The sequence below is a fragment of the Nicotiana tomentosiformis genome, chromosome 10, assembly GCF_000390325.3.
Source record: "Nicotiana tomentosiformis chromosome 10, ASM39032v3, whole genome shotgun sequence".
Classification (NCBI taxonomy): Eukaryota; Viridiplantae; Streptophyta; class Magnoliopsida; order Solanales; family Solanaceae; genus Nicotiana; species Nicotiana tomentosiformis.
In genome coordinates, this window is record NC_090821.1 from 55,853,230 (window position 1) to 55,879,149 (window position 25,920).

Sequence of the window (25,920 nt, forward strand, 5' to 3'; positions counted from 1 at the left end):
ATAGTGAAATTGCTCATCTCCGCTCGTGGATGTAGGTCATACTGACCGAACCACATTAAATTGACGCCTTCTTTATATGCTTTAATTGTTATTGTTTTCAACTTGCATTGTCTTTGTTATTATCATTATAACATTTTTTGGCTAAATTTCGCACGGGTTCCCGATCCTAACAAATTGATATCAGAGCCAGGTCTAACCGAGTTAGTTTAAATAACCAAAATGACTCTAACAAAGTCTTATGTTGAAAAATTTGACCGAAGTGCAAACTTCGGAATGTGGCAATTAAAGATGGAAACTACTCTAATTCAGGATGGCTTAGATTTGGAACTAGAAGAAAAGGAGAAGAAGCCGGATAAAATGACGGACGAGGAGTTTGCCGTCATAGACAAAAAGGCAAAAGCATGTATTATTTTAAATCTCTCAAATGAGATTTTGCATGAAGTTGCAGCAGAAAGCTCAGCCAAAGACATATATGAAAAGCTGAATACCCTATATATGAAAATAACAGTAGAAAACAGGTTTTACCTAAAGCAAAAACTCTACACTTTTTCGTATAGATGAAGGTACCTCTAGACTTACACATCTTGATACTTTTGATTCTCTTCTTATGGATTTAATTAATATAGATGTTGAAATCAAATATGAGGATCAAGCTGTGTTATTGCTTGTTTCCTTACCCCAATCGTTTAAACATATAAAAGATACTATGCTTTATGAAAAGGATAATATCTATTATAAAGATATCAAATCTATTTTGAAATTAAAATGTAGGAATAAATAGAGATATTACTGTGGAAACTAGTGAGAACCAAGGGGAAGGCTTGTTCATAAGAGGTAGATCCAATAAGAAAGATTCGAGTAGTGAGAGACCTAAATCAAGGTCAAAATCCAAGTGCAAAAATGTCATGTGCAAATATTGTCATAAGAAAGGTCACATTATTTCTGAATGCTTTAAATTAAAAAATAAAGAAAAGCATACATAATAGAAAAATGAGCACAAAAATACTGACACTGCCGAAGCAAGTGTAGCTGCTGATGAGACTGAGGGAACTATTTTTTTGGCAACTAATAATAGTTTCAAATCTAACAATGAGTGGATTTTAGATTCGGGTTGTTCTTATCATATGTGTCCCAATCGGGATTTATTTACCACATATGAATCTATTGGAGGTGGAGTTGTCTTGATGGGCAATAATGCTGCTTGCAAAGTAATTGGAAAAGGTACAGTCCGAATCAAAATGCACGATAGTATGGTGAGGACTCTCACCGATGTTAGACATGCTCCTGACCTGAAGAAAAATCTCATCTCTTTGGGCACTCTAGAATCTCTTGGGTGCAAGTACTCAGGTGAAGGTGGAGTTCTGAAAGTTTCTCATGGTGCTCTTGTGATCATAAAAGCATGCAGATATAGTACGTTATATAATCTATTAGGATCTACCGTTACAGATGCTGCTGCAATTTCAACATCAGATAAATCAAATTCTGATATCATCAAATTGTGGCATATGCGATTGGGGCATATTAGTCAAAAAGGTCTTTCCATCCTTAGCAAAAGAGATCTCTTATGTGGCCAAAGTACCAGAAATATGGAGTTATGTGAACATTGTGTGTTCGGGAGCAGAATAAAAGGTACTTTGGATTACATTCATTTAGATCTTTGGGGTCCTTCACGTACCCCATCAAAAGGTTGTGCCATGTATATGTTAACTTTTATTGATGATTATTCAAGGAAAGTTTAGGTTTATTTCCTAAAAATTAAAAGTGATGTTTTCTTAAATTTCAAACAATGGAAAGTTTTGATTGAGAAGCAAACAGGAAAACAGGTTAAACGACTTAGAACAAATAATGGCTTGGAATTTTATAATGATGAATTCAACGAATTTTGCAAGAATGAAGGAATTGCTCGACATTGTACTGTGAGAATGACATCTCAGCAAAATGGTGTGGCAGAAAGGATGAATAGAACTCTTTTGAAAATGGCTCGTTGCATGATTTCAAATGCTAGGTTGACAAACGCTTTTTAGGCAGAAACTATCTCTACAACTTGTTATATTGTCAACAATGCTCCTTCTGCACCTTTTAACTTTAAGACTCCAGAGAAAATATGGTCAGGTACTCCTGCTAATTATTCTGATTTAAAGATATTTGGTTGCCCTGCATACATGCATGTAAATAATGGAAAATTAGATCCAAGGGCTAAAAAGTGCATTTTTCTTGGGTATGCATCTGGGGTTAAAGGATACCCACTATAGTATCCTGATCCCACGACACCAAAATTTATAATTAACAGAGATGTAACCTTTGATGAATCCTCTATGTTACATTCTAGAAAAGAGTTTTCTAGTTCTTGTAATACAGATAAAGGAAAGAGTACACAGAATAAGGTGGAGGTTGAGATTGGCATTCCTTCTGAGCCAAGCTCATTAACTTTGGAGTAAAATACAGTTGAAACTCCTGAAGTTGAGCCAGAAGCTGAAATTCCTGAAGTTGAGACTCCTGAAGTTGAACCAGAAGAAGAGGAGTATTCTATAGCCAAACATAGACCAATAAGAGAAAGTAAATAACCATTAAGGTTTGAAGATTATGTTGCATTTTCTTTTTCAGTTGCATAGGAAACTGATGAAATTGGAGAACCATCAAAATATTCAGAAGCAGTTTCTGGTGCTGACTTAGCCAAGTGGCTGATTGCAATGAATGAAGAAATTGAGTCTCTCCACAAGAATGGTACTTGGTCTCTTATGAAGCCGCCATCAAGAAAAAGAATTGTTGGTTGCAAATGGGTCTTCAAGAAAAAGGATGGCATTCCAGGGGTTGAAGATGCGAGGTATAAGGCACGATTAGTTGCAAAGGGCTATAGTCAGCTACAAGGAGTTGATTTTAATGATATTTTCTCACCTATTGTTAAACATAGCTCTATTCGTGTCTTGCCTGCCTTAGTTGCCATGTATGATTTGGAATTAGAACAACTTGATGTTAAGACAACTTTCTTATATGGCGAACTTGAGGAACAAATATACATACATCAACCCGAAGGATTTGAAATTGAAGGAAAAAGAGATCATGTTTGCTTGTTGAAGAAATCCTTGTACGGATTAAATCAGTCTCCAAGACAATGGTACAAAAGGTTTGATTCCTTTATGTTGGGTCATGGTTATTCGAGGAGCATGTATGATAGTTGCATTTACTTACGGAAGTTAAATGATGGTTCATTTGTGTACTTATTACTTTATGTTGATGACATGCTCATTGGTGCTAAGGATTTAACAGAAATTCACAATTTGAAAAGTCACCTAAAAAGTGAATTTGAGATGAAAGATTTGGGAGCAGCTAAGAAAATCCTTGGCATGGAGATCAAAAGAGATCGAAAAACCAACAGGCTATTCCTGACCTAGAAGAAGTACTTGGAGAAAGTCTTGAAGCGGTTTGACATGAAAGATGCTAAACCAGTTAGTACCCCTCTTGCTGCTCATTTTAAGTTATCAGCTGCTCAGTCCCCGCAGTCAGAGGAAGAAGAGAGGTACATGGCATATGTTCCTTATTTCAGTGCAATCAGCAGTATTATGTATGCAATAGTTTGTACACGTCTAAACATTTCACAAGCAATGAGCGTGGTAAGACGATATATGGCTTGCCCTGGTAAAGCACATTGGCAGGCTATGAAATGGATTCTCAGATACTTGTGAGGTACTTCAAACACATGTTTGGAGTTTGGGAGAAATACTAACACTTTGGTTGGTTTTGTAGACTCAGATTATGCAGGTGATCTTGACAAAAAAAGATCACTAACAGGCTATGTATTTTGCATTGGTGGTTGCGCTATTAGTTGAATGCTACATTACAACATGTAGTAGCTTTATCTACTACCGAAACAGATTATATGGCAGTGATCGAGGCGATCAAAGAAGCCTTACGGTTGAAGGGTATATTTGCAGAACTCAGTTTACACCAAGGTGGTATTACCATTTTCTGTGATAGTCAAAGTTCCATTCACTTGACTAAAGATCAGATGTATCATGAGAGGACGAAGCACATTAATATAAAGTATCATTTCATCCGAGAAACCATTGCTGAAGGAAAAGTCTCTGTTCAGAAGATCAGCACTAGAGATAATCCTGCTGACATGTTCACAAAACCTCTTCCAGTTATCAAGTTCAAACTTTGCGTGAACTTGATTGGCATTTATGAATAATGATTTTTCCCAGTCGGACTTTTGCGGATAAGGTGAAGAAAATTTACTATATTAGCCAAAATTAGGCCAATGTGGAGATTTGTAATATGGCCTAATTGGCTTTAAAGGCAAAGGATGATTTTTTAATTGTAAAATCCAACTCATTCTTAGTTGGCAAATAGGCATGTGCCTATAAGAAAGGTGTGCTTGGTAGAGATTTATCCTCGGCCACCAAGTTTGAATAAGTGTAGAGATGTCTTGCAAGTTGGCAAGTTTCCTTTTGTAAACTTGCAAGACTTAGTTCAATTTTTCCTTTAAATACTCATGCTGTTATACTTTCTTAAACACACCAACAAGATTTGAATTCTTCATTTCTTGTTTCTTCTCCTCTTTTAGTAATTGAGAGTATTTTGTAAGAGAGTTGGGTGTTGGAAAATACTTGTGTGATCCCCTTTCTTCGGAGTGATCTTGTGAGGTTATTCTATCGGGGGTATTTGGGATTAATTAGAGTATTTACTCTAATTTTGTACGCTCTTTTACACTCGTGTTACTATAGTAAAATTGCACTTCTCCGTTTGTGGATGTAGGTCACACTAACCAAACCACGTTAAATTGATGCCTTATTTATATGCTTTAATTATTGTTGTTTTCAACTTGCTTTGTCTTTGTTATTATCATTACAATATTTTTTGGCTAAATTCCGCACGGTTTCCCGTACCTAATAAATTGGTATCAGAGCCAGGTCTAAACAGGTTAGTTTAAATAGCCAAAATGACTCTAACAAAGACTTATGTTGAGAAATTTGACCGAAGTGCAAACTTCAGAATGTGGCAATTAAAGATGAAAACTATCCTAATTCAGGATAGCTTAGATTTGGAACTGGAAGGAAAGGAGAAGAAACCGGATAAAATGACGGACGAGGAGTTTGCCGTCATAGATAAAACGGAAAAAGCAGGTATTATTTTAATCTCTCAAATGAGATTATGCGTGAAGTTGCAGCAGAAAGCTCAGCCAAAGACATATGTGAAAAGCTGAATACCCTATATATGAAAATAACAGTAGAAAACAGGCTTTACCTAAAGCAAAAACTCTACACTTTTTCGTATGGATGAAGGTACCTCTATACTTACACATCTTGATACTTTTGATTCTCTTCTTATGGATTTAATTAACATAGATGTTGAAATCAAATATGAGGATCAAGCTGTGTTATTTTTTATTTCCTTACCCCAGTCGTTTAAACATATAAGAGATACTATGCTTTATGAAAAGGATAATATCTCTTATAAAGATATCAAATCTATTTTGAAATCAAAAGAACAAATAGATAGAGATATTACTGGGAAAACGAGTGGGAACCAAGGGGAAGGCTTGTTCATAAGAGGTAGATCCAATAAGAAAGATTCGAGTAGTGAGAGACCTAAATCAAGGTCAAAATCCAAGTACAAAAATGTCATGTACAAATATTGTCATAAGAAAGGTCAAATTATTTCTGAATGCTTTAAATTGAAAAATAAAGAAAAGCATACAGAAAAGAAAAATGAGCACAAAAATACTGACACAGCCGAAACAAGTGTAGCTGCTGATGAGACTGAGAGAACTAATTTTTTAGCAACTAATAATAGTTTCAAATCTAAAAATGAGTAGATTTTAGATTCGGGTTGTTCTTATCATATGTGTCCCAATCGGAATTTATTTACCACATATAAATCTATTGGAGGTGGAGTTGTCTTGATGGGCAACAACGCTGCCCTGCACCTATGGCATGTCGATATTCGGTAGCATCACTTGGAGCTGAACTATCATTGGCTGTCAAGACTTCAGAGGAAGACATTGGAGTGGATACACCTTTGGCATCTAGCTTATGATGACATTCTAACACATCAGAGATATACTTATGTTGGGTGACAAGTAATCTGCCATTGCAGGGAGTGACTTCGACACCAAGAAAGCAATGAATATACCCCAAATCTTTCAAAGAAAATCAATTGGCCAGTGTTGTGATAAGGGAGCGAACATCGGATACCGAGCTGCCTGAAAGAATAATATCATCTACATAGACTAGAATAAACAAGTGAGATTCACCATGATGATAAAAAAAATAGAGAAGTGTCTGACCGAGCATTAGTAAAACCATACGAGATAAGAAAAGAACGAAGGTCCATTTACTAAGCACGTGGAGCTTGTCGTAGACCATAAATTGCCTTTTTCAAAAGACACACATGATTGGGAAATCGAGTGTCCTCGAAGCCTTGGGGTTGCTTCATAAAAATAGTGTCATGCAAAGAGCCTTGTAAGAAGGAATTATTGACATCCAACTGGTGGATGGTCCAACCAAGGGTGACGTCAACAATTATGATAAATCAGATTGTGGTGTGTTTTGCAACAAGGCTAAAGGTGGAGTCGAAGTCAAGGCCAGGTCTTTGGATATACCCTTTCGCTACAAGACGTGCTTTGTAGTGTTCTACCGTGCCGTTGGGATTGTGCTTAATTTTGAAGATCCATTTGCAACCTATAACGCTTTGGTGAGGAGATGAGGGGTACTAAAGTCCAAGTTTGTAGAGCATCAAATTCTACTTGCATTGCAGCATGCCATTCAGGATATTTAGATGCTTGACGATAAGTGCTAGGTGCTAAAGCGAGTGCCGATGACCCTGTGGTGGCTAGGTAATAAAAGACTTCTTTGGGCTTGAAAATATTGTTCATAGAGCATGTAACTGGTCTATTTTGGCAGGTTGTAGGCTAAGGTGAGGTGTGATTTGGAAGTATATTTGATTTTATAGTAGAAGAATTGGTGGAATCGGGGTATGGTGTTGGTGAGGCAGACTTGTTAGTGTTAGTGGATGTGGGATCCTATTTTCTACATGTGCAGGAGGGATTAAGGAAGGGGAGAGATGTGAAGAACTTACCTGTAAAGTTGGGGCAACATGCTCTTCTTCGTTCAAGGCAAGATCTTGGGGAAGACTATGCGCCGTTAGAATTGGCGGATCTTCATATAGGTTGGATGTGGATTTGGAGGTTGTGTCTTCAGTAGTTGATGGTGTTGCACAAATAGGAGAAAGATATGGTGCTAAATCTTTTGGCATGGTACGAGGAAGATTTGTTTGGTAATCTTTGAAAGGAAATACTAATTCAACAAAGATAACATGTCTGGATAAATAAAATTTTGATGTTGAGGGTCATAGCAGATGTAGCTGCTGGAAGCTTTGGCATACCCCATGAGGACACATGGTCTTGATTTACTATTTAGATTGTGATTAGTATATGGCTTAAGCTATGGTTAACATACAACCGAAGACATGCAACTTAGAATAATTTGGTGAGGTATGAAATAATGGAATTGAAGCATGGTGCATTAGCGTGAGAGTCATCTCTATTATGTGACGATGCTTTCTTTCGGCTGTGCCTACGTGTTAGGGAGTATAAGGTGGACTCGTAAGGTGTTGAATACCATATCTATTAAGCAAGGAGCGCATGCCAACGTATTCACCACCTCTGTCACTATAAACAGACCGAATAAAAGTATTAAAATATCGTTCAACCTAATTTTTGAAGTTATAAAAAATATTAGTGACATCAAATTTTTGTCTAAAAGTAAAGAGCCAAGAGTACTTTATGAAATGATCAACAAAGACTATGTAATAGCGAGATTTATCAAAAGAGATGACTGGTGAAGGTCCCCATACATCAGAATAAAGAATATCAAGAGGACGAACACTTTGCAAGGTGTTTGTGCCAAAAGACAGCCAGTGGCTTTTATTACATAAACAAGAATCACAGAAGGTTAAAGACATAGATGTACAGACAAGAAGATTCAATGATGAAACCATCAAATTGGTTATTCGAGGTTACGGTTGTCCAAAGCGAGCATGCCATAAGTGTAGTGAAGGATGACTGGTGGAGGTTGCGAACTGGGTGGTCGCTAGTGATATCCTGGTGGCTGGTTGGGTTAATGACCATTCATAGAGATTCCCATTATTTTGGCCTTGAAGAAGTGATGCCCCCGTCCTCAGATCCTTCACAAGAAAAAAAATATGGGAAACATTCAATAGAGGTATTATTTTGTCTGCAAAACTAAATAGTTATTGAAAAAAGATTTTTTCGAATATTTGGAGCACACAACATGTTATTAATCACAAAAGGACTGGAATAGGAAGAGGGCTTTGGGATAGAGGTACCTATGTGAGAAATATGAATCCTGTTACCGTCACGAATGATAATCTCATCCGATTCAGAGAAGTATGATACTGACAAAAGATTTTATGGATCATTTGTCATATGGTGCGAAGCGCCTGAGTTAATTACCCACCGACTATTTGGGGTGTTAGTGCGAGCATCAAAATTCGCTTGCATTTCAACAGCACAGTTAGATCTTGATCGGCAAACTTTGGCTATATGTCCAAATATATCACAAAGTTGACATTGGACGCGATGATTATTAGATTGCCTTGATGGATTTCCATTTTGTTGTTTACATTGATTATTGATGTTGGGCTGTCCATGATGGGGTCCATCTCATTCAATAGCTAAAGTAATAGGCATGTGCCTAAGGAAAATTTCTTTGATTTGGTAGCCAACTTTGTTGAATGTCTTTGGTTTGGTAGCCAACTTTGTTAAATTTCTTTGGTTTGGTAGCCAACTTTGTTGAATTGTCACATCGGCTCTTCTACTCAATGAGAAGATGAGAAAGAAGCCTGCACATCAAGGACAGGCTCTCATCACAGAAGGTAGAGGCAGGAGTTATCAAAGGAGTTCGAGAAACTATGGTAGATCCGGAGCTCGTGGGAAGTCTAAGAACTGATCCAAATCAAGAGCCAGAAATTGCTACAATTGTGATCAATCACGTCAGTTCAAAAGAGATTGTCCAAATCCAAGGAAGGGAAAAGGTGAAAGCAGTGGCCAGAAGAATGACGACAACACAACCTCCATGGTGTAAAACAATTATAATGTTGTCCTCTTTATAAAGGAGGAAGATAAATGCATGCACTTATCAGATCCAGAGTCGGAATGAGTGATTGATACAGTAGCATCTTACCATGCCACACCGGTAAGAAATCTTTTTTGCAGATATGTAGCAGGTGATTTCGGCCTTGTGAGAATGGGTAACACAAGTTACTCAAAGTTTGCGGGAATTGGTGACATTTGTATCAAGACAAATGTCGGATGCACATTGGTTCTAAAGGACGTGCGATATGTACCTGATTTGTAGATGAACTTGATCTCATGAATTGCATTAGACTGAGATGGATACGAGAACTATTTTGCAAATCAAAAGTGAAGACTCACCAAGGGATCATTGGTGATTGCAAAGGGAGTTGCTCGTGGCACGTTGTACAGGACAAATGCAGAAATATGCCAAGGTGAATTAAACGCGGCACAAGATGAGATTTCTGCAGATTTGTGGCACAAAAGGATGGATCGTATGAGCGAGAAGGGATTGCACATTCTTGCCAGGAAATCACTCATTTCTTATGCCAAAGGTACAACAGTAAAACCTTGTGAATACTGTTTATTTGGTAAGTAACATAGAGTCTCATTTCAGACATCGTCTGAAAGAAATTTGAATATACTTGATTTGGTATATTCTGATGTTCGTGGTCCAATGAAAATTGAATCGATGGGTGGTAACAAATATTTTGTTACTTTTATTGATGATGCAAAACCAACGATCAGGTGTTTCAAGTTTTCCAGAAGTTTCATGCTATTGGTGGAAAGGGAGACATGCTAAAAGCTAAAGCATCTCCGAAGTGACAATGGAGGTGAGTACACTTCAAGGGAATTTGAAGAGTACTGTTCGATCCATGGGATCAGACATGAAAAGATAGTTCCTGGAACCCCACAACACAATAGCGTAGCCAAAAGGATGACCCGCACCATTGTAGAGAAGGTGAGAAACATGCTCAGAATAGCTAAACTGCCTAAGTCATTCTGGGGTGAAGCAGTTCAGACAGCCTGTTACCTGATCAACAAGAGTCCATCAGTTCCGTTGGCCTTTGACATCCCAGAGAGAGTTTGGACCAACAAGGAGGTGTCCTACTCGTATCTGAAGGTGTTCGGTTGCAAGGCTTTTGCACATGTACCAAAGGAGCAGAGAACAAAGCTGGATGATAAATTTATTCCATGCATATTCATCAGATATAGAGATGAAGAGTTTGGGTACAGATTGTAGGATCTTATAAAAAAGAAGGTCATTAGAAGGAGAGATTTAATCTTCCGAGAAAGTGAAGTTGGAGCTGTAGATGATCAATCAGAGAAGACAAAGAATGGTATAATCCCTAACCTTGTTACCATTCCTTCTTCTTCTAACTATCCCACAAGTGCAGAAAGTCCGACATACGAGGTTGCCGAGTAGGGGGTACAACCTGGTGAGGCTATTGAGCAGGGGGAGCAACTTGATGATGATGTCAAGCAAGTGGAGCATCCCACTCAGGGAGAAGAATAACCTCAACCTCTGAGGAGATCAAAAAGGCCAAGGGTATAGTCATGCAGGTACCCTGCCACAGAGTATGTCCTCATCAGTGATGAGGGGGAGCCAGAAAGTCTTAAGGAGGTGTTGTCCTATCCAGGAAAGAACCAGTGATGCAAGAAGAGATGGAATCTCTACAAAACAATGGCACGTACAAGCTGGTTGAACTTCCAAAGGGTAAAAGACCACTCAAATGCAAATGGGTCTTTAAACTCATGAAACATAGAAATGGCAAGCTGGTCAGATACAAAGCTCGATTGGTGGTTAAAGGCTTCGACCAGAAGAAAGGTATTGATTTTGACAAAATTTTCTCATCTGTTGTCAAAATGACTTCTATTCGAACAATTTTGAGCTTAGCAGCTAGCCTAGATCTTGAAGTAGAGCAGTTGGACATGAAAATTGCATTTCTTCATGGAGATTTGGAAGAGGATATTTATATGGAGCAGCCAAAAGGATTTGAAGTAGATGAAAGGATACACATGGTGTGCAAACTGAATAACAGTCTTTATGGATTGAAACAGGCACCAAGGCAGTGGTACAAGAAGTTTGACTCATTCATGAAAAGTCAAACTTACACAAAGATATATTCTGATCCATGTGTATACTTCAAGAGATTTTCTAACAACAACTTTATTATTTTGTTGTTGTATGTGGATGACATGTTAATTGTAGGAAAAAACAAGGAGCTAATCGCAAAGTTGAAGGGAGATTTGTCCAAGTCATTTGATATGAAGTCCAGCACAACAAATTCTCGGTTCGAAGATAGTTTGAGAGCGAACAAACAGAAAGTTGTGGCTGTCTCAGGAGAAGTACATTAAACGTATACGGGAACGCTTCAACATGAAGAATGCTAAGCCAGTCAGCACACCTCTTGCTAGTCATCTAAAGTTGAGCATGGAGATGTGTCCTACAACAGTGGAGGAGAAATGGAACATGGCTAAAATTCCTTATTCTTCTGCAGTCGGAAGCTTGATGTATGCAATGGTATGCACTAGACCTGATATTGCTTACACAGTTGGTGTTGTCAGCAGGTTTCTTGAAAATCCTGGAAAAGAATACTGGGAAGCAGTCAAGTGGATACTCAGGTACCTGAGAGGTACCACGGGATATTGTTTGAGCTTTGGAGGATTTGATCCAATCTTGAAGGGCTATACAAATGATGATATGACAGGTGACATTGATAATAGAAAATCCACTACTGGATATTTGTTCACATTTTTTGGGGAAGCTATATTATGGTAGTCGAAGTTGCAGAAGTGTGTCGCACTATCTACAACTGAAGCGGAGTATATTGCCGCTACTGAAGTTGGCAAGGAGATGATATTATTGAAACGGTTCCTTCAAGAGCTTGGATTGCATCAGAAGGAGTATGTCGTCTATTGTGACAGTCAAAGTGCAATAGACCTTAGCAAGAACTCCATGTATCATGCAAGGACCAAACACATCGACGTGAGATATCAATGGATTCGAGAAATGGTAGAGAATGAATCTCTAAAAGTCTTGAAGATTTCTACAAGTGAGAATCCCGCAGATATGCTGATTAAGGTGGTACCACGAGACAAGTTCGAGCTATGCAAAGAACTTGTCGGCATGCACTCAAACTAGAAGACACTGCTACTTCCTCTAGATCAATGAGACTGGAGGGGGATATTGATGGGGTCCATCTCATTCAATAGCCAAAGTAATAGGCATATGCCTAAGGAAAATTTCTTTGGTTTGGTAGCCAACTTTGTTGAATTGTCAACATTGAAGAAAAAGAAGAAAAAGTGTGTGCAAATTGTCAAATATAGTATGCTTTAGAGAGAGAGGCTTCGGCTATAAAAGGAGAGCTTCAACTCTCATTTCTATACACCAACAAAGAGAGAAAGAAAGAGTGCGGTTTCTTAGACAAGGTATAGGAAGATAGTCTTTGAGAAAAATAGAGAGTGAGCGATATTATAGTGAGGTGGGAATATCAAAAGAGAGTTATTTCTTTTGAGTGTTGTAGTGGTCTTTAGAGTATTTTACTCGTACCTATAAAGTGTAAAATTTCTTGCTATATGATATCAGTTGCTCGTCTCGAGGCCGTAATTTTTTCCCTTATTCAAAAGGATTTTTCACGTAAAATTCTTGGTGTTGTTGTCACTCTTTTATTCTTGTTAATTACCGTATCTCGGTGCTACGTTATTATTCCGCTTTTATTACCGTGAATATTATTTCTGTAGGGAGTTTATTCCCAATAGTCCATTCATGGGAAACGATTTACGATTGGTGTTGTAGTTATTGCGCGATCTGCTTCCCAAGTTTGTGGAGTTCCTCTGATTGAGTTGAGCAGTGATGATTAATTGTTCCTTCTTGGCATCTTCGTGTTTGAGGAAGGCTTCATGCCCAAGTAGCATGTCGTAGAGTTCCTCAAAGCTTATTGGTGCGTCACGGGCACGACTAGCTGCAGAGATCTCTTTGTACTCAGGTCCCAAACCACTGAGAACTTTAATGGTTAATTCTTCACTGCTAAGAGGGGAGCCTGAGGCATCTAATTCATCCGCATGAGTCTTGATTTCTCCGCTTATGGGTGGATAGTTGTTCATGAAGTCCAAAAATACGGGCTTGTGATTTGTTTGCATATGCAGTATGTAGACTTTGCCAAGCAGTTGCAGTTATTGGGGCATTAGCAATAACTGGTGCAATCATGCTATCTACCGAGGCCATGATTGTGTTTCGGAGAAGACTATCCTGTCTTGTCCAGATTTTGTAAGCCGGGTTGAGAGTTTGTTGAGTATTTGAGCCATTTGTTGAGTTGAGAAATTGTGGAGGACACGGTTCAGTTCCGTCGAGATAGCCCATAAGATCATACCCAAAGAGAAGGGTAGATATTTGTGCTTTCTAAGTAGAAAAATTATGGCTCCCAGTGAGTTTCAAGTGTAGTTGCAAAGCTGGATTGATTGAGATCAGTTAGTACTGTTGTGGGATAACAGATGCAGCAGTCACAATTGCTGTTGTGTTGGTTGGGGAACCGATGATTTGTTTGGTAAATATTGGTAATTGGTTTGAGGAGAAAATGAAGTTGCAATGTTGGTTAGCCTTTTACCAGAATCGAGAGGCTCTTTAGAGCATTTGCTGGCCTGATACCATATAAATGAACAAAGAGTTTATGATGAAGTTGTTTCCTTTCACTGATAGGAGCTTTAAATATATAGAGTTTACAAGAGATTAAACTTGAAAAGATAAGTACAAGGAATATAACGGATATACATGGATACATATTATGTTCAGTTTGAATATAACTAAAATCTAAGAAATGGTTGGATGATGTTTTCACAATTAAGTGAATTAGTATATGCTCAGTTAGTGACGAGAAAAAAAGTATGCTCAGTTAGTCGTTACCTGTAGTTATCCAATGGGGAAACTATAGTGGAGTTTTAACGTTACGTTACTACTAAAGCCTAAGGTGCCCGTTTTATATTCGTCTCTCTTTTCTGATTGATAGAGCAGTCTCCCGCCAAAATTAAGGAGTTCATTGCTTCTGCTTATATAAGTATAGTAACAATAGTACAAACCATATTAACAAGTTGCATATGCCCTTCATGATCATTTATTCATATAGTTTCAAGTTATAATAATTGAAGTATACTCCATTGATATATATAAAGGAAAGAGAAGACGGGAAAGAAAACAATGGATGGCACTAGAAGTGGCAAATATGTGGATTTGGTCAAATTTGGGCGGATTAAATTAAATTAAGTCAAACCAATAAACGAGTAATAAACTAATCAATCGAAAGTTTGCGCCTTGGGCCAAACAACGTCTAAATCCGTCCTACTTGACCCAACCTTCTCATCTTTTTATTTTCTTTTGAAAAATAATGTGTAAACTAATGTATTTTTTAAATATTAGCTTAAGTTCTCCAAATTTACATCATTTCCTATCTCCGATTTTATATGTTTGAGTTTCTTGGTTACATTTTGACCTGTTGGACTACACCAATTTGACCCATATTGATTCAATAGTTTGATAGGTCATTTCAAATTTAACGTGTTGAATCCCGTTTAAATGTGGATACAGATTGAACGAATTACTGTAAAATAGTAGTTCACTTGCCACCTCTAAGTGGCACGTACAAAATAAGCTTTTCAGAGAGGGACTCTAAAGTCTAAATGTTTACATGTAAAAGGGAGGAAAAAGAAGCAAAAGAGACGGTGTAAGATTGTCCAACTAGCAGCCACCAAATAGTGAAAATTAGCTCAAAAGCAACTTATACATTGCTACATTCTCCCATAACCTTACTTACTTTTCAAAGTAGGAATATTACCCTACACGTACTGATATGTCCTTTTACTAAGCTTTAGTTTTGTCTTTTTTTTTTAAAGCTATTCTTGATTCATTTTGAAGAAAAACACTAGTTTGTGGTCTTCATACGTTGTCTGAATTCACTTTTTAACTTCTCAACTGTCCTTTCATTATTCTATATACTACTCAGGCGAGGAGCTAAAGGGAAATTTACTAGTTCGCCCAAATCTAATACTTTCTCGGTTTACTTTTAGTTGTTTATTATATTAAAAAAAAAAGTATATTTTCACTTTTATTTGTTAATTTTAACAAATCAAGAGAATATCATTTTTTTATTATATCCTTATCATTAATTACTCATTTCACAAGTTATTTTCAAGCCTTCTCAAAATACTATCATTATTATGGGTATCATAGTAAGATATGCATATTATTTATTATTTCTTAAGAGAGGCGTATAAAATTCAATGCGGACAAGTAAAAGTAAACGGAGAGAGTAGCTTTGATTCAAACCTTAATTTTATTTTAAGAAAATTACTAATAGGTAAAAAATAGTAAGTATGAACCTAGTAGTTTAAACGGACTAAAATTCCGAAATCATAAGCTTTAGAAATTCTAGCTCTGGCTAATCTGGTGCTACTTGGTATAACGATCCGATCGATCGTTCTAAGTATTAGCACTCTATTCAGTGGTTTGAGACTTTGAGTAGTTTCATATTATGTATTATGACCTGTGTGTATAGTTGGTTTCAGTTTTTGAGCGGTTCGAGATTGATTTGGAAGAATGATTCTCGTTTTATAAGCTTTAATTTGGAAGAGCTTACCAAGGTTTGACTTTGGATAAACGGCCTTGGAATCGGATTTTAATTATTTCAATAGGTTTGTATGATAATTTTGGACATATCCACAAAGTTTGGTTAAATTCCGATGAGTTTTGGATAAGTTTGGGTTGTATGGTGATTGCTTTCTGTTTCGACGTCGATTTGAGCATAAATGTTATCATATTGAGCAAACGTCTTTGATTCGTGTTTCGACTAAACCATTATATCCATATCGTAATTTTGGAATCATAGAAGCTGGAATCATCAAGTTTCAACATCGTATGAGGAATTTATGGTCATTTTACTAAGAATTGGATTGCGAGATTTTTTAGATTAATTACGAAATTGCCATTGAATTCGTATTTAAAAATCTGCACTATTTACAAATACTGAAATTAACATATCTCTTTCATTATAAGGTCAAATGGAGTGATTGAAAAACCTAGCTTGACTGAAATTTTATGAGGAATCTATTGGAGGCATAAAAAGCGAGTATCGGGGATCATCTGGCTCAAGAAATGAGGTAAAACAGTTGAGTAGAATCATATAATATCGAGGTTTTGTTAATTTAGTTATATTTTGAGTTGGGGAGCTCGGATTTGGGTGATTTTGGAGGAATTTTTACCACATGGATTGAGATAAGTGTTCTATACTCGGTTTTGGTTATATTTCATGAATCCATTTTCATTTTTAGCATTTGATTGATGATTTTAATATAATTTGAGTGAAACTAGTATGGTTGGACTCGTAATTGAATGTGTTGTGGATTTTGTGCATTTCGTCGAATTTCAAGGTGTGGGCTTGGGTTTCATTTTCTGGTTGACTTTGGGCTTTTGATTAAAGATTCCACCTTTATCGATTGAGTTTGTTTCCTTTGGCATTATTTGATATTTTTGAGTTATTTTTGGCTAGTTCTGAATCGTTCGGAGATCGGTACGCGCGTGATGGCATTTCTAGAGTATTGTTTGGCTTGCTCGGTATTGGATTCAGCTTATTTGAGGAAGTTAACACTTCTAAACTTGGTGATAAGGGTATGAACCCATGAATACACGTGTTATGTATTTGGTGTTGAGGTGACACACATGTTAGGTGACGGGTGTGTGGGCGTGCACCGTGTGAATTATGACTCGGTCGATTCTGTGGTACTGTATAGTTATCAAATCTTGTTTCTATCCATGAAATTCCTACATGTTAGAGTAATTGAACTGTGATCCATGTTAGAAATTATGTTTAGGCTATATACTGATTCTGTTGGGACCCACTAAGGTTATTCTAGTTGTTGAGTAATCTGCTTAAATTGCAATTACATACTCAGTCATATTCATTTATTTGCATATCATATCTCAATCTCTGTTATCAGTTGTTGTCACATCATGTTATCATTGTTTGGGCTGATTGGCATGAGATTTGTGAGACCGAGAGACTGGAGAGATTGTTGGCTGAGTGAGGCCGAAGGACTGATTGTTAATTAGTGATATTTATAGGACAAGGCTGCACGTCGCAGTGGGCCTTATTGATTCATGCCATAATTGACTTATATTAGCGCTTGGGAAGGATCCGTCCCTCCAAAGTCTGACATACTAGTAGTGAGTGCAGGTACCGATGAGTGTGAGTGCCGAGTCATTGTGAGTGATGAGTGATTGAGAGTGCTGAGTGATTGAGAGTGCTGAGTGATTGGGAGTATTGAGTGATTGAGCATGCTGTGTGAGGTTGAATACTCCGAGAGCAGTGGCAGACCCAGAATTTTGTGCAAGCGGGTTCAATCTTAGAAGTACATAACTTTAGTCGTAAAATATTAGTTGCCAAATGAGTTCAAATAAAATATTTATATAAAATTTATGCAGCTTTAATCCTAATTTATACATATACACAATATTATTTTTTGATGAAGCGGGTTCAATTGAACCCGCTTGACACTATGTGCGTCCGCCACTGTCCGAGAGTATGAGTATATGGCTTTATCACTGTATTGCATTACAATTGCATACTTGGCATGCAAGCATATAGATGTATTTTCTCATGTTGTACGATATTATGACATTCATGACTTCACATGCACATTGACATGTAAGCATAGAGATGTACTTTTCTCATGCTACCTGATAATGAAACATCTTATTTATTGTTGAAAGTTTTTGGAAAAAATCACAATTTTCTAATATACTCATCATATTTTTGTGAATTCGGTGAAAGATTTGAGTTTTACTGTTATACCTGAAAAACATGCCTGTTTTCCGTAACTGTGAACGAGCTGAGCATCATATCTTTGAGTTATTGCTTGTATTGCTTTTATCTTTTTATTGCGAGTTGTTATTGGCTATTGATGTTGGATTCTGACCATTATCCAAACTCGTCACTACTTTCAACGTAAGGTTAGGTTTGTCACTTATTGATTACATGGGGTCGGTTGTACTCATACTATATTTTTGCACCTTGCGTGCAGAATTTTGGAGCTGATATTGTTGTGTATAGCGGGAGATGGCTTTGATGATGAATTTGCGTTCCCGTTCTAGTTGCCTCTTGCTCTTGGTAGTTTTAGATTTATAAATCTGTTCACGTACATTTCGAACAGATGATGTATTTAGAAGCTCATGATTTGTACTACCAATCATTGAGATTTTTGTATAAAAGTTTAGTTATTTCATCACTTATCTTCTCAGTAAATCTCATTTGAATTAGATTATTGTTAATTAGCTTACCTAGCGAGTTGGGTTAGGTGCCATCATGACTAGTTGAATTTTGGGTCATGACAAGTTGGTATCAGAGCTTTAGGTTCATAGATTTTACGAGTCATGAGCAAGTGTCTAGTAGAGTCTTGCGGATGAGTTCAAACTCAGGACGATTCAGTGACTGCGTAGTAGTTGTGGCAGTGAAAGTGTAAAGAGATATCAATTTGAGGATAAATAGGTGGGTTATCACCTGCAGGATAATCTACAGATATGTGATAATTATGATGTTATGTGGATGCTTTCTTTTCTACAAGTGGGTATAGGTGTTGCAATTTGAGTTTGGATTGGTTGTGAAAGTTGACATGACCGTTATGAGGATGAATGCGAGCTTAACAGATGATTTGAGGTATTATATGGTTTGTGTTACATGAGCTTATGAAGGATTTAGTTGAATCTCACTGCGGTATTATGGCAGTAATAAAGTTGTCACGACCCCAAATTTTCTCCGTAAGATGTTGTGATGGCACCTAGTCTCTAAGACGAGGTAAGCCTATCAATGCGAAATAACAATAGAAATCTGAAATAAAAAAAAATCTTCAAATTTACATAATTACAACTCCCAAAACTCGGTAGAAATAAGTCACAAGCTTCTAAGAATTTATCCTCAATGTATCTTTATATCAGGGCCTAAGAAAAATAAGGAAGCAACATCATAATGATAGAAGGGGACTCCGGAGTCTGCGGACGCTGGCAAATATACCTTGAAGTCTCCTTACACAGGTAGCTCACTGATGTCTGGACTGGTAGGATGTACCTGGATCTGCACAAAAAAAGTGCAGAAGCGTAGTATGAGTACACCACAGTGGTACCCAGTAAGTGCCAAGCCTAACCTCGGTAGAGTAGTAACGAGGTCAGGTCAGGCCCTACTGGAATAATAAAAGACAAGGTAAAATGTTTAACAATATAATTAAAATAAAATGACAATGAAAATGAATCAAGTAAATAATATGTCACCAATTAACTACGCAAAATAATGGCAAATAGTACTTCGTGGAAACAAAACAGAATTCTTTTCAACTTTAAGAAAATCACAACAATAATCAAAGGCAACTGCTGCCATAAATCAATATCAACAAGGGCACTCCCGAGGTACCGCCTCGTAATCCCAAATCATAAATAAATTCACAATATCTCATTTTTTTATATCACCGCGGGAGCCTTCACATTTATATTTAAAGAAAAATATTTTTTTCGAAATAGCATCCCGCGTTTTAGCCACCCTTATCACACCGCATGACTTCTAGTAGTTCCCCTACTAGCCACGCGCATCAAGCCACCCTTATCTCACCGCATGCGTTTCAACACCCAGACCTTATCCGCCGCATGCGTATCAATATCACAATATATTACAATTTGCGCCTCCAGTGCCCAAATAATTTAATTTGACAAAATAAACAGCATGAACAATACTTTCCACAACAGGGAGCTCATGGCTCAATCACAATGAGTATAAAATCTCACAAAATATTCGGGAATAAATAACTCAGCAAAAATAATATTTAAAAAATTTTAATACGTTGCCTCAGTTCCAAATTTAAAATATCAAAAATTTCATATTAATAATATTTAAATTAAAGAAATTCCACCTTCAAATAATGCAAAGAATAAAAGAAACCAAGTTTCAGCTAAACAGGTAAAAACAATTAGTAGAAGAAAGTCAAGCAAATTTAAAGTATATAAATCAGATCAATGATGGTGAATATAACAAGATTTAATGATTTAATAATTTAATTAATATGCAACATTGATCTACACAATTTAAAAATATAATCTTTCACATTTAGCCTATGTACACACTTGTCACCTCGTGTACACGACTTTCATCACATTACAATTATCACATCAATACCAATCCTAGGAAAAATTTCCCCCACACAAGGTTAGACAAGTCACTTACCTCGAACCAAGCTCAATCAATCGGTAAGAATGCCTTTTTCACGAATATCCGACTCTAAATGGGCCGAATCTAGTCAAAATAATTCGATACGGTCAACAAAAATTATAGAAATCAATTTCATAAGAAAATACTATATTTTTCAATAAAAAACCCGAAATTAGCTCAAAACTCTCCCGTGGGGCCCACGTATCGAAATCCGATAAAACTCATAAAATTCGATAATCCATTCAATTATGAGTCCAACCATACCAATTTCACTCAAATTCGACTCCGAATCGACACCGAAATCTCAAAAGTTCGTTTCTATGAGAGTTCTTAATTGTTTCCAAATTTCTATCTCAATACACTAATTAAATGGTGAAAACAATGATATATTCGTGTGTATTGACCAAATCCGAGTTCGAATCACTTACCCAAATATTTTTCCTTGAATATCTATCAAAAATCGCCTCTCCTCAAGCTCCAATTCATCAAAAAATGGCACAGGGGACAAAGTCTCCTGTTTTATAATTCTGTCCAGGCAGCCCTCGGTCCTGCCTCGATCCTGGCCCTCGATCAAGGCTTAGATCATGGCCCTCGATCCTGGACCTCGATCCTGACCTTCGATCCTGGGCATCGATCATGGCTTTGATCCTGGACCTCGATCCTGGGCTTCGACCCTGGACTCTACTTCTGGGTTCGATTTTCTGGGCTCTATTTCTGCATTTCCAGCAGAAGAAATTACAGCAGCTTTTGCAGCAGCTGTTTAAGTCCAACTTTTGATCCGTTAACCATCCGAAACTCACCTGAGGCCCTCAGGACCTCAACCAAATATACCAACAAGTCCTAAAACATCATACGAACTTATTTGAAACCTAAAATAACATAAAACGACGCTAAAACCACGAATCATACCCCAATTCAAGTTTAAGGAACTTAAAAATTTCCAACTTCTACATTCGATGCCGGAACCTATCAAATCAAGTCCGATTGACCTCAAATTTTACACATAAGTCATATATGACATAACAGAGCTATAAAAATTTTCGGAACTGGATTCCGACCCCGATATCAAAATGTCAACTCCCTTATCAAACTTCCAAACTTAAATTCCTATTTTAGCCATTTCAAGCCTAATTTAACTACGGACTTTCAAATAAAATTCCTGATACACTCCTAAGTCCAAAATCACCATACGGGACTGTTGGAATCATCAAAATTCTATTCCGGGGTCCTTTGCACATAAGTCGATATTCGGTTACTATTTGAACTTAAGCTTTAAAACTTGGAACCAAGTGTTCCAATTCATTCCAAAACCTCACCGGACCGAAACCAATTGCTTCGGCAAGTCATATATCAGTTATAAAGTACAAAATGAGCAGTAAATAGGGGAATGAGGCTACAACTTTTAAAACGACTGGCCGGGTCGTTACGTCATCCCCCTCTTAAAATAATCGTTCGTCCTCGAACGAGCATAGAGATATACCTGAAGTGGTGAAAAGTTGAGGATAATGGCTGCGCATATCATGCTCGGTCTCCCAAGTCGCCTCCTCGACCTGATGACCCCTCCATTGAACCTTCACGGAAGCAATGTTCTTTGACCACAACTTTCAAACATACCTGTCCAAAATAGCCATTGGTTCCTCAAAATAAGATAGATCCTTGTCCAACTGAACTGAACTGAACTGAAGTCTAACACATAAGACGGATCGCCGTGATACTTCCGGAGCATAGAAACATGGAATACCGGATGAACTGCAGAGAGACTAGGTGGTAGTGCAAGTCTGTAAGCCACCTCTCCAACTCTTTCAAGAATATCAAAAGGCCCAATATACCTAGGGATCAACTTGCCCTTCTTCCCAAACCTCATAACACCCTTCATAGGCGAAACTCGGAGCAAGACCCACTCACCAACCATGAATGCAACATCACGAACCTTCCGATCCGCATAACTCTTCTGTCTAGATTGGGCTGTACGAAGTCGATCCTGAATCAATTTAACCTTTTTCAAGGCATCCTGAACCAAGTCTGTACCCAATAGTCTAGCTACACCCGGTTCGAACCAACCCACTGGAGACCGGCACCACCTTCCATATAAGGCCTCATACGGGGCCATCTAAATGCTCGACTAATAACTATTGTTGTAAGCAAACTACGCAAGTGGTAAGAACTGATCCCAAGCACACCCAAAATCTATCACACATGCACGAAACATATCCTTCAATATTTGAATAGTGCGTTCGGACTGCCCGTCTGTCTGAGGGTGAAATGTTGTACTCAACTCCACACGAGCATCCAACTCTCGCTGTACAGCCCTCCAAAATTGTGAGGTAAACTGTGTACCCCGGTCAGAGATGATAGATATTGGTATGCCATGATGTTTGACAATATCGTGAATATAGACTTGAGCCAACTGCTCAGAAGAATAGGTAGTCATTATAGGAATGAAATGAGCTGACTTGGTCAGCCTATCCGCAATTGCCCAAACTGCATCAAACTTTCGCTGAGTCCGTGGAAGCCCAACAACGGAATCCATAGTGATCCACTCCCATTTTCACTCCGGAATTTCTAACTTCTGAAGCAATCCACCTGGCCGCTGATGCTCATATTTTACCTGTTGATAATTGAGACACCGAGATGCATACTTCACTATTTGCCTTAGGTCCTGATACATCTTTATAGCACCTGGATGAATGGAGTACCGCAAACTGTGAGCCTCTTGGAGAATCAACTCATGCAAACCATCTACATTAGGCACACATAGCTTGCCATGCATCCGTAATGCACCGTCATCTCCAATAGTGACTTCCTTGACATCACCGTGCTGAACTGTGTCCTTAAGGACAAATAGATGGGGGTCATCGTACTGACGCTCTCTGATACGATCATAAATAGAAGACTGAGAAACCAAACAAGCTAAAACTCGGCTCGGCTCGGAAATATCCAACCTGACAAACTAGTTGGCCAAGGCTTGAACATCCAAGGCTAAAGGCCTCTCTGCTACCGGTAAATATGCTAAGCTGCCCAAACTCTCCGCCTTACAACTCAAGGCATCAGCCAATACATTGGCCTTCCCGGGATGATAGAGAATTGTGATATCATAATCCTTAAGTAACTCTAACCATCTCCGTTGCCACAAATTAAGATCCTTCTATTTAAACAGATGCTGTAGACTCTGGTCATCGGTGTAGACCTCACAATGGACACCATACAAATAATGCCGCCAAATCTTCAAGGCACAAACAATAGCTGCTAACTCAAGGTCATGGACCAGATAATTCTTCTCATGTACCTTTAATTGTCCGGACACGTAGGCAATCACCCTACCATATTGCATCAACACTGCGCCGAGACCAATACGCAATGCATTACAATACACAGTATAAGACCCTGAACCTGTAGGTAATACCAACACTGGGGCTGTAGTCAAAGCTGTCTTGAGCTTTTGGAAGCTATCCTCACATTCTTCGGTCCACCTGAACGGAGCACCCTTCTGAATCAATTTGGTCATAGGTGCAGCAATAGAAGAGAAACCATATACAAATCGACGATAATACCCCGCCAAGCCAAGAAAACTTTGAATCTCTGTAGTTGAGAACGGTCTAGACCAACTCTACACTGCCTCAATCTTCTTCGGATCTACCTTGATCCCTTCGCACGAAACTATATGGCCCAAAAATCCCACTGAATCAAGCCAGAATTCACACTTTGAAAATTTGGCATATAACTTCTTTTTTCTCAAAGTCTGAAGTACAATCCTCAGGTGCTGCTCATGGTCTTCCCAACGCCGGGAATACACCAGAATGTCATCAATAAACACAATGATGAAAGAATCAAGATAGGGCAGGAATACACTATTCATTAAGTGCATAAATGATGCTGGGGCGTGGGTTAGCCCAAATGGCATTACAAGGAACTCATAATGACCATACCGAGTCCTAAAAGCAGTCTTCGGGATATCTGATTCCCGAATCTTCAACTGATGATAGCCTGAACGTAAGTCGATCTCAGAGAACACTCTAGCACCCTGAAGCTGATCAAATAGGTCTTCGGGATATCTGGTTCCCGAATGAAGCCCTTATCAAGCAACTCTTGTAACTATTTTTTAATTCTTTCATCTCTATTGGGGTCATATGATATGGTGGAATAGAAATGGGCTGAGTGCCCGGTAACAAATCAATGTCAAAGTCAATATCCCTGTCGGGTGGCATACCTGGAAGATCTGCTGGAAATACATAAGGAAAATCCCTTACTATAGGAACTGACTCCACCGTAGGAGTATCAACACTAACATCTCTCACATAGGCTAGATACGCATCACACACCCTTCTCAACCATTAGTTGAGCCTAAAGAAATGAAATGACCCTGCTAGGAACATGATCCAAGGTACCTCTCCACTCTAGCCGCGGTAGACCTAGCATAGCCAATGTCACCATTTTGGCATAACAATCAAGGATAGAGTGATAGTGTGACAACCAGTCCATGCCCAAAATAATATCAAAATCCACTATACTGAGCAATAATAAATCAGCTATGGTCTCAAAACCACTGATAACAATTAAACACGACCGATACACGCGATCCACAATAATAGATTCACCCACGGGTGTAGATAAAAATAGAAGAACTCAAGGAATCATGTGATACACCTAAATACGGGGCAAAATAAGATGACACATAAGAATAAGTGGAGCCTGGATCAAATAAGACTAATGCATCTCTATGACAGACCGGAATAATACCTGTGATAACAGAATCGGATGTAAACGACCTCTGTCCTAGCAGGAAGGGCATAATATCTGGCCTGGCCTCCCCCTCTAGGGCGACCTCTACCTGTCCGACCTCTACCTCTAGCTGGTTGTGCAGGTGGAGTGGCAACTAGTGCAGTAATCATGGCCTGAGAAGCCTGAGGACCCTATGGAATAGGTGGGGCTTGAGAAACCTGTGGAGGCGTACCCTTCCTAAGTCTGGGGCAATCCCTCATGATATGACGAGTGTCACCATACTCAAAATAAGCCCTCGGAGGATGTGGTTGCTGGGACTGGCTCGGGCCTTATCGACTAGACTGCCTGCTGAAGGCACCCCGTACAGGAGGTACAAAAGACATCGACGACGCATAATATGGAACCTAAGGTCTGGGAGTAGCCGGAATACTACTGGAAGCTGGAAGGGTTGAATGAATAGGACAGCTCACATAACCTCTGCCATGACGGGTTGCAGCTGGGTCATGAGAATTATTATATGTGCAAGAATCTCGGGGTCTCTTAGCTTCCCTCTCCCGGATTCGCATACCTTCCAATCTCCTAGCAATTAACACCACATGTTGGTATGTGATGTCCATCTCTAGATCTCGGGCCATACTTAATTTGATACTAGGGTGGAGACCCTCAATAAATCTGCGAACCCGCTCTCAAACGGTAGCAACTAAGGCTGGCGCATGCCTAGCCAAATCACTGAATCAGACCACATATTCCGACACGGTCATAGAACTCTGGCGCAGCTTCTCAAACTCTGCACGTCATGCATCTCTAAGACTCTGAGGAATATATTCACTCAAGAACATATCAGAAAATTGAGTCCAAGTAAGTGAAGCT

At 38.4% G+C, this 25,920-nt stretch overlaps 1 protein-coding gene and 1 long non-coding RNA gene across 2 annotated transcripts; one reads left to right on the forward strand and one right to left on the reverse strand.

Moving 5' to 3' along the window:
- Positions 1-1,124: 1,124 nt before the first annotated feature.
- On the forward strand, positions 1,125-1,739 carry LOC138900204 (uncharacterized mitochondrial protein AtMg00300-like). The gene has a single exon (XM_070186918.1). It carries the CDS (start codon positions 1,125-1,127, stop codon positions 1,737-1,739), a length of 615 nt encoding a protein of 204 aa, XP_070043019.1.
- A 6,158-nt stretch (positions 1,740-7,897) lies between these two features.
- Positions 7,898-8,538, reverse strand: LOC138900648 (uncharacterized). Its single transcript, XR_011411765.1, has 2 exons — positions 8,347-8,538; positions 7,898-8,184 (listed from the first exon to the last, which is right to left on the reverse strand). It is a non-coding gene; the product is annotated as an uncharacterized lncRNA (long non-coding RNA).
- Between the last annotated feature and the right edge of the window lie 17,382 nt (positions 8,539-25,920).

What these genes read in the sequence shown, in the direction of transcription:
- LOC138900204 (XM_070186918.1), top strand. Translation starts at nt 1,125, where the DNA reads ATGTGTCCCAATCGGGATTTATTTACCACATATGAATCTATTGGAGGT.